The sequence below is a fragment of the Glycine max genome, chromosome 17 (genome assembly GCF_000004515.6).
Source record: "Glycine max cultivar Williams 82 chromosome 17, Glycine_max_v4.0, whole genome shotgun sequence".
Classification (NCBI taxonomy): domain Eukaryota; kingdom Viridiplantae; phylum Streptophyta; class Magnoliopsida; order Fabales; family Fabaceae; genus Glycine; species Glycine max.
Window position 1 is genome coordinate 28231939 of NC_038253.2, and position 15717 is coordinate 28247655.

Below are 15717 nucleotides of genomic sequence, written 5' to 3' on the forward strand. Positions count from 1 at the left end.
ACTTGAGTTATTCGTATTTTAAGTTTTCAAATATGCTTGCATGATTGTTTTTTTTTTTTTTTTGCATTGCAAAAATCTGATAGTATTAATAAAACTTCAGTACTAGATGTACTGAAAATGATATATAATTACAAAGGCATATTCTGCCTACCCCAACTGCAAAAAATATCTCATAAGATGAGAACCCATACAACAAAGATCCCTAAGACATTTCTTCCTTAAGTCTAGTAGACCACTGGTTAAAATGAAGATGGAAGTCTGTCTCCATTCCATTTAACCAAGACCAAGTGTGGAATAGATACTACCTTATGCACCACTTTTTTAGGAATTTTGAAGAATGACAGTAGGTAGATAGGAAGGGCTATTAGGAATATCCTGCCTCCCATAGAGAGACATCTCTGCTTCCATTTGGCTAGCTTAGATTCAAACTTGCTTATGAGAGGCTGCCAAACATCCCAGCTTTTAGAGGTGGACCCTACTGGAATTCCAAGGTAAGAAAAAGGAAATTCCAGTTGGCCACAATTAAGGTAGCTAGTTGCTTCCCTGCACTAGTCCAAAGATTTACCCAAGCACCCAAATTGGCTTTTAGCATAGTTAATCTTGAGTCCTGAAACCAACTCCAAAATTCTGAGGATAGATTTCATGACTCTAACATTAGCTGTAGTTGCAGTTCCAAAAAATAGTGTATCATCTGCATACTGCAAGATGTTAATCTCCTCCTTTTGCCTCCCCACTTTATAGCTGCTGAAAAGGTTTTTGGAGACAGCTGTCCTCATCAAACCAGTGAGTCCCTCAGCTGCTATATTAAATAGGAAAGGTGCAAGGGGATCTCCTTACCTCAGTCCCCTCTCAGCCACAAATTCTCTAGTAGGGCTGCCATTCATCAAAAATTGATATAGTTGCACTATAAAGGCATCCATGGATCCATTTTCTCCATCTTTCACAAAATCCCATCCTCATCATCATATAGTTTAGGAATCCCCAAGAAACTGAGTCATAAGCTTTATAAAGTCAACTTTGAAAACCATGCAGGGGTTATTTTTGAATTTAGCTTCAACTAAGACCTCATTAGCTATCATTACACCATGGAGGATATGTCTGCCTTTGAGAAAAGTAGTTTGCCTTTCATCAATTAAGTGAGGCAGCACAAGAGCCAGCCTATTAGCCAGGACTTTGGACATTATTTTGTAGACACACCCTATGAGAGAGATGGGTCTATAGTCATTAAGAGATTGGGGGCTATTGGTTTTGGGGATGAGGGCTATGAAGGATGCATTACTTCCTTTGGGGAATCTGCCATTAATGAAGAATTCATCAAAGAATCTGATAAAATCAGGTTTTAGAGTTTCCCAAAACTGTTTGATGAAATTGAAATTCAAACCATCTGGGCCAGGACTTTTATCTCCCCCGCAAGCCCAAACTGCAGACTTGATTTCCAGCTCAGTGAATCTATCAACAAGGCTTTCCTTTTACCTTTGATCAAGGGAAGAGAACTGGATCCCTTCCAAGGTTGGTCTGCAAGGATTCTGCTCTGAGAATCTTTCTTTAAAGTGTTGAAGAACTGCAATCTTGACACTGTTAGGATCATGGATCCATCCTCCATCAATACACAGACCTTGAAGAGCATTAACCCTCCTTCTATGATTGATGATTCTGTGGAAATAGGATGAATTTCTGTCCCCTTCTCTTAACCACTTCACTTTGGATTTTTGCCTCAACATAGATTCATAGGCAAGGGCTGCACTCCATAGCTGCTCCTGCAGTGATTTCTTGAGGTCTGCCTGAGTTTGGGATATTGTTGAGGCATTAATACCTGCCTCCATGTCATTTATCTGCTTTTTTAGATCATTGATTTTTCTTGCAGTAACAGACCCGTTCTGTGAGCTCCACTGTCTTATGCAGTGTTTGAGGAACTTTAGTTTCTATTTGAGAACATAACCACCCCAGCCATTAGGATGATAATTACCCCAGCTATGAGCCACCATATTCTGAAAGCCTTTGTCCTTCAACCACCAATCCATTACCTTGAGAGGTTTGGGCCCCCAATCAATGATTGAAGACCTCAAGAGGATGGGACAATGGTCTAAAAAACTTCCCACTTGCTGGATAAGGTTGTGTTGCTGTCTAGATATCTGATACAGCCTTGGAAATTTCTGCATTAATGCAACTCCTTCACCATTCAAGCAATCAGGAGTGATCATAAAATAGAAAAACTAACATGAATTTAATTTAAATTACTGCTTTGTTATCATTCTTGATGGATGTTCTAGCATTCATGAGTATTGACTTTGGTTTAATGGCTTCCATTTCTTTTAAAGGATTAAATCCTGCTCTGATATTGGATGACCATTGGTTGAAATGAATACCAAAATCCTTCTCCAAATGTGTCAGCCATGTCCATGACCATTGGTTTTTTTTTTTTTTTTTCAGGTTATCATAGACTACTTTTAATTGACATTGTTGTTGAAGGTCGTTCGGGTTATAGCAACTCCAGGTACGTACATAGGAACTAGCATGTATATACTGTTGTTTCATTTAAAATATTATATAGTGGTGTTTGCTTTAAAATGTTATATACTGGTGTTTGATTTAAAATGTTGCATACTGGTTTCAATGAATGAGGAATTGAGTCCCTTAGGAAATGAATTGATGTAAAAAACAGAAAACCTTCTACAGTGCTTATTTTTCCACCCACATTTTTTTATCAGCCAAGATAAATTATATTTATATATATTGTGAGTACCAGAGGTACAAAACAGTACATGAATTAGATTGACTTGCCAGAAACATGGTTCCAAGCTCAGACTGAGATCAGTCTCGCAAGGAACCAAAACTATGTATTACAAAGACCTACAACACCCACTGTCTATAGTTTCTACCCCCCTGAAAAGACAAATCCTGATGCTATGTTAGACGACCAATAGCTATAGGTGAAGGCAAAGTCCTTCTCAAAGTTCTTCAGTCATGTCCATAGTGTAAAAATAGCATCCTCCATTAACTTGTTACCATCAAAAGTTTCATTACAGAACGCGTGCTGGGAAAAGTGCTGCCACGGTTTCTGCGGAAAAGCTCCATGAATGTTGACCCATATCATAGATTCCCACCATAATGGAAGTATTCTATCACATGTCAAAAATACATGTGCTTCATTCTCCTCAGAATTCCCACAGAATGGGCATAATGTGTCATTAATTTCCACCCTTCTCCTCCTCAAATTTATCTGTGTTTGTAGTCTCTCCTTTAATTACCGAATATTATCCAGTAGGGTCTATTTTCCAGATCCACTCATCTTTTTTTGTGAATCTGAATACTGCTGCCAGCAACATCATTACGGAAACAATCTGTCATCTCAAGCTCTCTGTCAAACAAGTGTCTTCTCCATTTAAAGTTCCACTCCCACCCTTTTTCCACCCACATACTGCAGATGCTGCAGAATTTCTGCCTTAAATAAGCTGCAGTGCTTATTTTTGTAAAAGCTGCAGTGCTTGTACATAACTTCAATTAATTTGAATTTGCTTTGCAAATGCTGCAGAATTTCTGGCTTAACCAAATTAGGATTTTCCACCCAGAAACCATCAATTTACAGCATGAAGACACCACTCCTCAGATTGACCAAAAGCTTGTAAAGCATTGATTTGATACTGCTTCCCTCATCATGTGGCTCATGATGTTTACAATTTAATGATCCTTTGCTACCCTACAATGAGACACACACAGATACACAAACACACACACATAGAGACAAACACACGCAGACACAAACACATACACACACATAAAGACACACACACACACACACACATAAAGACACAGACAAACACACAAACACACTGAGCCACAAACAAACACAAAGACACACACACTGAGTCACAAACACACACATACACAAACACACTCACACATATAGACAGACACACACACACATAAAGAGACAAACACACACACACACACACACACACACACACACAGATAAAGAGACAAGCACAAACACACACACCCACACACAGAGTCACACACACATAAAGAGACAGACAAACACACTAAGCCACAAACACACACACTAAGTCACAGACACAGACATACACAAACACATTCACACACATAGACAGACACACACACACACATAAAGAGACAAACACACACACACACACACACAGATAAAGAGACAAACACAAACACACACACACACAGAGTCACACACACATAAAGAGACATACAAACACATAAACACACTGAGCCACAGACACACACACAAAGACACACACACTGAGTCACAGACACACACATACACAAACACACTCACACACATAGACAAACAGACACACACACACACACACACACAACTGTTGATGTCCTTGTATGTTCTTGTACGTCATGAATGTTCTTATATGTCATGAATGTTGTTATACGTGCTGAGTGTAATTTGCTATATAAATAACTGTTGTTCATGCTGAGTGAACCGTAGATTCTCGTTTGAGACTGAATGCAATGATTCTTGCGGATAGTTTGCATTAGTCATTGTATTTAGTCTTGAATTCTTCGTTTGGACAGTTTGGGGAGACTTGTATTTTTATGTTAGACTCATTCGGTCAGGTTATTATTATTTTGATTAATTTGATGAAATTTCGGTTGAATGCATTTCAAGTTGTTCTCTGAGTGCATACTTGATTATCGTGAAATTCGTTTCACCGATGTCATGTCGTGTACTTGGAGACCAATGCGAAATGCTGCCGAAATTTACTCAAATTGTTCAAAATAATGCTAACCATGACGTTTGGGGCTAACATAAAAGACAGTCTTCCTAAATGGGATAGGGCCACACCTATAAATAAAAAAGTGAGATTTGCATGCATAGATTTGCTTAGATGGATCGAAGTTGGATCAATCAAAGTCACATGAGCCCAGAATATGAGGATGGCGTCGAGCAGTTTTTGCAATTTGCTTTAGAAAGAGGTTGATCGAATGAAGAAAGAAAATATTATTGTCCTTGCATCAACTGTTTGAATGGAAGACGACAACTACTTGACGACATACGAGATCATCTATTGTGTGATGGGATGAAGAAGAATTACACGACGTGGATATGGCATGGTGAAGTGACTGACATGCATACTGGGTCCCAATCTGAACCGTTTGATGTAGAAATGGAATATCACTTGGAGGACATGATTCGTGACCTTGGAAAAGAGTGTTTTCAAGAAGCACACGCCCCTGTGTATGAAGGATTGCAGAGTGATTCAAAGAAGCCTTTGTATACGGGGTGCAAGAATTCCTTAACCCTGTTGCCTGCGGTGTTAAGTCTGGTTAATGTGAAGGCCAGGTATGGGTGGAGTGACAAAAGTTTCACCTCACTGCTTGAGGTAGTGCACAATCTGCTTCCAGAGGACAACACGCTGCCTAAAAGTTACTATAAGGCGAAGAAGATACTGTGTCCCATGGGTATGGAGTATCAGAAGATTCATGCTTGCCCCAATGATTGCATACTCTACAGGCATGAATTCCAAGAAATGTCCAAATGCCCTGTGTGTGGGACTTCACGGTACAAAGTGAAGGATGACGAGGAAAGCAATTATGATGAAAAGTCACAAAGGGGCCCGCCAGCAAAGGTTTTGTGGTATCTTCCAATCATTCCAAGGTTTAAGCGTCTTTTTGCTAACGAGGACGACGCAAAAGACCTTACATGGCATGCAAATGGAAGGATTTCTGATGGAATGGTCCGTCATCCGGCTGATTGCTCCCAGTGGAAGAAGATTGATGGTTTGTATCCGGATTTCGGGAATGAGCCAAGAAATCTTAGACTTGGACTAGCCAGTGATGGAATGAATCCATATGGCACCTTAAGCACTCAACACAGTTCATGGCCAGTTCTGCTAGTAATTTACAATTTACCTCCTTGGTTGTGCATGAAGCGAAAATACATGATGTCGTCTATGATGATATCGGGCCCAAGACAGCTAGGAAATGACATTGATGTTTATCTAAGTCCGTTGGTTGAAGATCTGAGAAAGTTGTGGGACGAGGGGGTTGTAGTGTTTGATGCGTTTCGCAAGGAGACCTTGAAATGTGTGCAATGCTTTTTTGTACCATTAATGACTTTCCAGCATATGGGAATCTCAACGGTTACAGTGTTAAGGGTCATCATGCATGCCCCATCTGTGAAGAAAATACAAGTTACATACAACTTAAACATGGGAGAAAAACAGTCTACAGTAGGCATCGCCGCTTTCTAACACGCCGATACCGTTGACTGGTGAGCAGGTATATCAGCGGGTTCAACACCTGAACACTGTATTTGGGAAGACCCAAAAGAAGGATAAAAGTCAGAGTTGCATATGGAAGAAGAGGTCCATTTTCTTTGATCTTCCGTACTGGTGTGATCTTGACGTTAGACATTGTATTGATGTTATGCATGTGGAGAAAAATGTTTGTGACAGTGTGATTGGGACGCTCCTTAACATTCAAGGCAAGACGAAGGATGGCTTGAATACCCGTCAAGATCTAGCTGATATGGGTATAAGATCACAGTTGCATCCAAGGTCTGATGGGAAGAAAATTTACTTCCCCCCAGCCTGCCATACTTTGTCCAAGAAGGAGAAGATAAGTTTTTGTCAGTGTCTTCGTCGGGTGAAGGTTCCATAAGGATACTCTTCAAATATTAAGAGCCTTGTGCAGTTGAAGGAGCTTAAGCTTGTAGGGTTAAAGTCTCACGATTGTCACGTGCTCATGCAACAATTGTTAGCCGTGGCTATACAAGACATCTTGCCAAACAAAGTCAGGTTCACGATAACTCGCCAGTGCTTTTTCTTCCATGCTATGTGTAGCAAAGTCATTGATCCAGTAATGTTTGATGAGTTGGAAAATGAGGCCGCAATTATACTGTGCCAGTTGGAGATGTATTTTCCCCCTGCTCTCTTTGACATCATGATTCACTTGATTGTGCATCTAGTCAGAGAAATCAAATGTTGTGGTCCTGTTTATGTACGATGGATGTACCCGGTTGAGCGATACATGAAGATCTTAAAAGGGTATACAAAGAATCTATATCATCCAGAAGCATCTATTGTTGAGAGGTACATTGCAGAATAAGCCATTGAATTTTGTTCAGAATACTTAGAGAAGGCTAAACCTGTTGGGCTTCCTGAGTCTCGGCATGATGACAGAGTGGGTGGTAAGGGTTCAAGAGGACTGCAGGTGATTACTCCAAGTGTAGAAGATTTGTTACAAGCTCACTTGTATGTCTTGAACAACAATAATGAAGTTTTGCCATACATAGTTAAGCATGAAGCTTTAGTCAAACAAAATAATTCGTAAATGTCAAAGAGTTGGGTGTTGAAAAAGCATAACAAGACTTTCTGTGATTGGTTTAAAGATACAATCTTTGCAGATGAGAATGCTTCAGAAACATTAAGAAAGCTAGCAGATGGGCCTAAAAGAAATGTTATAACCTGGCAAGGATACAACATAAACAGGTATTCATTTTACACAAAAGCACAAGATGACAAAAGTACAATGCAGAATAGCGGGGTCACCTTAAGGGCTGAATCTCAACACTTTGCAAGTGTCAATGACGCCAATCCCTGTGTAGCTTCCATCCCTTACTTTGGGTTCATTGATGAAATTTGGGAGCTTAATTATGTGAAATTTACAATATGTGTTTTCAAATGTAAATGGGTTGACAGCAACACTGGTGTGCGCACCGATGATATAGGATTTACGCTCGTAGATCTAAAGAAACTTGGTTACCACAATGACCCTTTCATCATTGCAGAACAAGCTAGACAAGTATTTTACGTGCAAGACCCTTGTGATGAAAGGTGGTGCATGGTTTTGCAGGGAAAAATAGTTGGTGTTAATGTAGAAGATGATGATTCATACATCGACACCTATGTTAGTCCTTTGACCGCTCAAATCACTCGTAACGTTGTCGGAGAAGAAGAAGCTGACGATGTTCATGCTAATCGAAATGATCATGATGAAGGAGAATTGATTAACATCATCTAATGTAATTTTCTGCAGAGACAGAGGTCACCAAAGCTAGTAAGTGACAACTACATTTTTCTCTGATTGAGGCATCGGTTTTTTGTTTCAATTTGCCTCCTTGGGAATTCATCCAGCTGATGTTTGTCGCCAGTTTCATCATCCACCACCCTTTTCTTCTCACGTTTATTGTTGTTAAACCCATATTTATGCTTTCTTCCCTTCATGTCTTGTTTTATCACAACTTTAGCTGAATCTGCCATCTTCAGCATAGTCAAATCTCCTGTCTTATTCTCCAATGACACACTTTGATGGCCTATATCTCTTTTCTTCGTATGTTCTAGTACTTCAGCTTCAGAATGCATAAAGCAATCAGAATTTTCCAGTGATCACCAAAGGCTTCTGCATCATCATTGACACTCTCCACCCTCTTTGGTTTATGCTTCTGTGTTTTCTTCCGTGCCTCCTCGTTATAAATCTTAGCTTTATTCGAGGTTGCACTAGAACGATCAGCACCAATCTGTGCTTCTTCCTCGACTATCAGGTCAATATCTTTCCTTTCAACTTTTGTTTTGTAAATTACAATGTAGTTTACAAAAGCAAAGGTGAAACGAAAGATATTGAGCTGGTAGAGGAGGAACATGCATGAATTGGTGCTGATCCTTCTAGTGAGACCTCCAATAAATTTTAGAATTATAAGGAGGAAGCATGGAAGAAAACACAGAAGCATAAACCAAAGAGGGTGGAGAGTGTCAATGCTGATGCATAAGCCTTTGGTGATGACTGGAAAATTCTGATTGCTCTATGCATTGTGAAGCTGAAGCACTAGAACATATGAAGAAAAGAGATACAGGCCATCAAAGTGTGTCATTGGAGAATAAGACAGGAGATTCAACTATGCTGAAGATGGGAGATTCAGCTAAAGTTGTGATAAAACAAGACATGAAGGGAAGAAGGCATAAATATGGGTTTAACAACAACAAACGTGAGAAGGCACAAAAGAAAAGGGTGGTGGATGATGAAACTGGCGACAAACATCAGCTGGATGAAGTCCTATGAAGATCCTCCTCATTCTCAAAGAGGGGAACGAGCAACAATTTGAAGGTTGTACATTCAGGAACTAAAGAATTCAAAATAGCTAGTAATAAGAGGGATTTATTTTTGGGATTTTCTGAGCACCAAGAGCGGCTACGCAAGAAGCTTGCACTTGAGGAGGGAAGGATATTTACAGGTAATGAACAACTTTCTTAACTATTTGTCCTTAAGATTTTACTGTTTCTTTTTGCTAATATGTAAATATAAATGGTATAAGGGTATCGCGTAAAAACATGGTCTATATTTACTTCTAAGATTGTTAGGGGTAAAAATGACCATGTCCATAAGCCATAGCCTTATATTATTTATATTTACATATAAGAAAAAAAAAATAGTAAAATATGAAGGACATATAGTTAAGAAAGTTGTTCATTAGCTGCAAATATCCTTCCCTCCTCAAGTGCAAGCTTCTTGCGTAGCCGCTCTTGGTGCTCAGAAAATCCCAAAAACAAATCCCTCTTATTACTAGCTATTTTGAATTCTTTAGTTCCTGAATGTACAACCTTCAAATTGTTGCCCGTTCCCCTCTTTCTTTTCTGCAAAAAAGAAAATCAATATCAAAGAAAACATGGATGAAGTCCTAAGAAAATCAATATCAAAGAAAACATGGATGAAATCACAATTAAAAAGCACAACTACCAATCTTTCAGAGTCCTTTAGTTAATTTGTCTTGTCTCCTTATGTGGTGGGGTTTTGTTTAATAATATTATACTTTTGCCTTCCAAAAAAAACTTATGACTGATCCTCTTTTCATTAATCCTATTTTGTATGTTATTGTATAAAAGATCATGGGTTCTCCACCTGCCTCCACTACTCCTCCTCCTCCTCCTCCTCCTCCTCCTTCTTCTCCTTCTCCTCCTCGTCCTCCTCCTACTTCGGACGCATCAGCTTCGACGCCTGCCGTGAAGCGGACCTGAAGGACCTGATTTGGGAGGATATTCAGGTATTTGTCTTTTCTTATTTGATTTTGTGTAATTAATAGCCAAAAATTTTCATTATTGTAACAAATGAACTTTGTTTCATGTTGTCAGGTGAAATTTGATATCCTAGAGGCTTCTGACAGTAGGACGAAAAGGAAGTTACTACAGACCGTGGGGGAGAGATGGAGGCATCTTAAATCAGACCTCACGAGGAAATAGGCCTTTGCAGCCGATCAGGACGGTGTTGAGGACACTGTCTGTGACAAATACGGCATCAGCAAGGAAAAGTGGGCCCTTAAGACAAAAATGGCGTACAACCTCCTTCAATAAACACAAACATCAATGTAAATTTAGAGCAAACTTATGCACATATTTCCTTACGAACATTCACTCGCACAAGATATTCTTCTAACTAAGAAAAATGCACCCACGCACAATCAAGGCACCTTCGTTACCTAGATTATTTGTATGTACTTCCTAGGTGTACTACCTACATCACATGCATTTCCTTGGCTAAATTTACATACATGCATACTCAAAGCATTCTGGCTACCAAAAATTGCACACGTGCACATTCTGGTATTTCTAATACCTATGCATATACAAACTTTGTGATGAATCTTGGCTATCTACACAATAAGGTGTTACATTTCATGCCCTTTTTTTTCAAGTATTTTTACTACCTAAAGCCGCATGCAAATTCAAGTATATTTTCTTTTGCCGACTAAAATTGTATTCAAATTAAAAGGTATTTTTGTAAGGTATTTTCTTCACATAACATGCAACATATTTATATATTTTTGTGATGAATCTTGGCTATCTACACAATAAGGTGTTACATTTCATGCCCTTTTTTTTCAAGTATTTTTACTACCTAAAGCCGCATGCAAATTCAAGTATATTTTCTTTTGCCGACTAAAATTGTATTCAAATTAAAAGGTATTTTTGTAAGGTATTTTCTTCACATAACATGCAACATATTTATATATTTTTGTGAGACATTTTGACTACCAAAAATTACATGTACATACATCCAAGTATTTTGCTACCACACCCAAAGTGTAAATTGCCAAAGGTATTTTGCTACCTATTCTAAACCTACACGTTTATGATGAGCAAAATTCCTAAACATCTAGGCGTAGGGAAACTATTGTAGCGTGGCCCATAGCTGATTGCTGGCCAAAAATGGGTAACTTTACCCAACATGCACCTCCTCTTGTGTTCTTTTGCATAAAAACTTTGGTTCCTAGGCCTAGGATATATGTGGGGCAATTATTCTAGCCTTTTTCGGGAATGAATGCATGTCCCAAAAAATAGAAAATATGTGCAAACCAAAATGCCCCATGGGTTGTTTCCTTACAAAAGTCACGCGCTAATGCCATTGAGGCATTTCACCGAACACTTGGTGGGCGCGCGTTTAGGTATCAATAGCAAGAGAACGGGGACAATGTGGCATGTCCCATTGCTTCAAAATGCATTATAGGCCTGGGGCCATCCCATACAAACCCCCAATCCATCCCAATCAAGCAAGAAAACAAACCAAAATTGCCCCACATATTTGAGCACATTCCCACATTTTAGAGCACCAAAAGGAGATCAAAATACACCAATGAAAAGCTAGAAAGCTTAAGGATGGAATACTTACTTGTTAGTGATGAACAAAAGCGCAAAACGGAATCAAAAAATGCAAAAAATGATGACCCTAGGGCTGCAAACTCGTAAATCCCGTGGGTATGGCTTTTGAAAGGGGGGAAAAGAGGTTTTTGAATGCAAAAACGTCCCCCCTTTCGTCATTCTTATAATTTGGTGCAGGGGTGGCTCGCCCAGGCGAGCTAACCTGCATTTTTTTTTTGAGGGGAACATTAACCATGTCCCCTCCTTTCTCATGGATTAGCGTCTTGCCTAACTTGAACTTACTTAAGTTAGAATTAGGCGTTGATTACTTATTTTTATTTTTAAAACAAACAAATAGTAAAAGAAAACTGCGAATACAAAGGATACGGGGCTGCCTTGCAGCGACGTTCTCGGCTTGTCTAGCACAGAGAAAGGGCAACGATCAGTCGATCGTGACCCTATCCCCACTTGCATCCATTCCTAAGTACCTGCAAGTAATAAACAACCAGGTATGGCCAATCTTGACCGCGTCGTTGTCTTACCTTGATTGGTTTCTGTTGTCCATGTTTTGTCCTCACACCAGAAGGTAGCTCAAGACGATCCTGCCCCTGTTTTACCATAACAATATGCATGCGTATGCGTATGCATGAATGTTTTCAAATGCAGTAAATTTTAGTGAAAGTTGGTTTAGGTCCAATTTTAATTAAGCGCTTGGGGCATCCCATGAACTGAGCGGAAGGGCTTAGGTGATCACAAATCAACGCAAGGTTCGAAACCAACGTGAGGACTAAGGCCTCGAATCCACGTTCATTTCTTTGAAAAGATTGTAACAAGAGATACAACAGACGGGAAATCCCTGGGGGAAATCCAGAAAACACATAAAGATAAAGAACATGCAGTGACATCTTTAATTGCCCCAGATTCTAAGAATAATATCGCTTGACGACATCAGAATTCATGGGTGAAGGTAGCTCTTCGCCATCCATGTTGGTAAGCACCAGGGCTCCTCCGGAAAAAGCCCTCTTCACAACAAAAGGCCCTTCGTAGTTTGGGGCCCATTTCCCTCGATTGTCCTTGACAGCATGGGACATTTTATTTAGCACAAGGTCTCCCTCATGGAACTTGCGCAAGCGTACTTTCTTGTCGAATGCACTCTTCATTCTTTGTTGGTACACGCGCCCATGACTCATGGCCGTTAAGCGCTTACCCTCGATGAGGTTGAGCTGGTCATAGCGCGTTTGAGCCCACTCTGATTCCTTTAATCTGGATTCTGCCAAGATCCTTAATGACGGGACTTCTACCTCAAACGGTAACACAGCCTCCATCCCATATACCAATGAGAACGGCGTTGCCCCAGTTGACGTTCGCACTGAAGTTCGGTAACCGTGTAATGCGAATGGGAGCATTTCGTGCCAATCCTTGTATGACACGGTCATCTTTTGGATAATCCTTTTGATATTTTTGTTGGCCGCTTCCACGGCTCCATTCATCTTTGGCCGGTAGGGTGTGGAATTGTGATGCTGGATTTTAAACTCCTCGCACATTTCCCCCATCATCTTGTTATTCAGGTTGGTGCCATTGTTTGTGATAATCTTCCTTGGCAAACCATATCGGCAGATGATCTCTTTCTTAATGAACCTGACCACCACACCCCTCGTGACGTTGGTATAGGAAGCTGCCTCGACCCACTTGGTGAAATAATCTATCGCCACGAGGATGAAGCGATGACCATTCGAGGCCTTGGGCTCAATGGCCCCGATGACATCTATTCCCCACATGGAGAAAGGCCAAGGGGCGGACATGACATTCAGAGGATGTGGTGGGGCATTGACATTATCTGCGAACGCTTGACATTTGTGGCATTTCCTCACATGGACACAACAATCACTTTCCATGGTAAGCCAGTAATAACCTGCTCTTAGGATCTTCCTGGCCATAGCATGCTCGTTGGCGTGTGTTCCAAACGAGCCCTCATGGACTTCCTCGATCATGTGATTTGCCTCCCTGGCATCCACACACCACAGGAGTGTCAGGTCGTGATTTCTCTTATACAGTATGCTTCCGCTCATGAAGAAACCGGCTGCCAACCTTCTCAATGTCCTCTTATCATTGTCGGCAATCTCTGGCGGGTATTCTTTGCTTACGACATATCGCTTGATGTCGAAATACCAAGGCTTACCATCCCGTTCCTCTTCAACTTGGCAACAATGCGCGGGTTTGCCACGACACCAAAATTCAATGTAGGGTAGATCCCCGTGCGGCGTTAGCTGGAACATAGACGCCAAAGTAGCAAGCGCATCCGCCATTTGATTTTCCTCGCGGGGAACATGATGGAAGGAGATCTCATCAAAGGTTTTAGCCAATTCCTTGATATAGGCTTTGTAGGGTATCAGCTTGGGATCTCTAGTTTCCCATTCCCCTATCAGCTGATGGATTACCAACGCTGAGTCGCCGTACACCTTGAGTAGTTTGACATTGGAGTCAATCGCTGCCTCGACGGCTAGGGCACATGCTTCATATTCGGCCATGTTGTTGGTGCAGTCGAATCCTAGCCTGGCTGTGAAGGGTACACATTGATTGTCCGGAGAGACCAATACTGCCCCAACGCCATGGCCTAGAATATTTGACGCTCCGTCAAACCATACGGTCCATTTGTCCCGATCTTCGTCCAATTTTTCCTCAAACAAGGCCATGATGTCCTCATCCGGGAATTCAGGATGCATGGGCTGATAGTCGTCAAGAGGCTGTTGAGCCAAATAATCTGCTAAGGCGCTTCCTTTTATCGCCTTTTGGGTGACGTAGACTATATCAAACTCGGATAGCAGGACTTGCCACCGGGCGATTCGTCCCGTGAGAGCTGGCTTTTCAAAGATGTACTTAACCGGGTCCATCTTGGATATCAACCAGGTAGTATGGCTCAGCATGTACTGCCTTAGGCGATGGGATGCCCATACTAAAGCACAACACGTTCTTTCGAGCAGGGAGTAATTCATCTCACAGGTCGTGAACTTCTTACTTAGGTAGTAAACAACGCACTCTTTCTTCCCTGATTCGTCATGTTGCCCCAGCATACACCCCATTGACTCGTCCAAGATTGTCATGTACAAAATGAGAGGCCTTCCAGGTACTGGTGGCATAAGCACGGGAGGATTCATAAGGAACTTCTTGATCCTTCCAAAAGTTTCTTGGCAATCCTCATTCCAGTGATCAGTTTGGTTTTTGCGTAAGAGCTTTGAACAACGGCTCACAAATGGCGGTGAGCTGCGATATGAATCTAGCAATATAATCCAAGCGTCCCAGGAAACCTCGGACTTGCCTCTCTGTACGGGGTTCTGGCATCTCAAGGATAGCCTTTACCTTTTCGGGGTCTACCTCTATCCTTTTCTGGCTTACAATGAAACCAAGTAACTTCCCTGATTTGACCCCAAAGATACACTTGGCGGGGTTCAACCTTAATTGATATTTCTTAAGCCTTTCGAACAACTTCCGCAGGTTGACAAGGTGTTCTTCCTCGGATTTAGATTTATCAATTATGTTGTCCACGTAGACCTCGATCTCTTGATGCATCATATCATGGAACAAAGCTACCATGGCCCGTTGATAAGTTGCCCCGGCATTCTTGAGTCCAAAGGACATCACCTTGTAACAGAATGTTCCCCATAGGGTGACAAAGGTAGTCTTTTCCATATCCTCTGGCGCCATCTTTATCTGATTGTAACCGGAGAAACCGTCCATGAAGGAAAATAAAGCGAAATTGGCCGTGTTATCCACGAGGATATCGATGTGTTGCAAAGGAAAATTGTCCTTGGGACTAGCCCGATTCAGGTCCCGATAATCCACACACATTCGTACTTTCCCATCTTTCTTAGGGACCGGTACAATGTTGGCAACCCATTCTGGATACCGAGCGACGGCCAGAAAACCAGCGTCAAATTGCTTCTTCACTTCTTCTTTTATCTTTAAGGATGTTTCGGGCTTCATCCTTCTCAGTTTCTGCTTTACCGGGGAACACTCGGGATTTAGAGGTAATCGGTGTTGTACAATGTCAGAACTCAAACCGGGCATATCTTGGTATGACCAAGCAAAGATGTCTTGGTAGTCTTTTAGCAGG

The 15717-nt window shown here is 41.1% G+C and overlaps 1 protein-coding gene across 1 annotated transcript; it reads right to left on the minus strand.

The window, feature by feature from the left end:
• Positions 1-548: 548 nt before the first annotated feature.
• Positions 549-2307, minus strand: LOC112999940 (uncharacterized). The gene is made up of 6 exons (XM_026126360.1): positions 2239-2307; positions 2025-2153; positions 1474-1922; positions 1123-1293; positions 838-873; positions 549-744 (listed from the first exon to the last, which is right to left on the minus strand). Exons 1-6 carry the CDS (start codon positions 2305-2307, stop codon positions 549-551), a joined length of 1050 nt encoding a protein of 349 aa, XP_025982145.1.
• Between the last annotated feature and the right edge of the window lie 13410 nt (positions 2308-15717).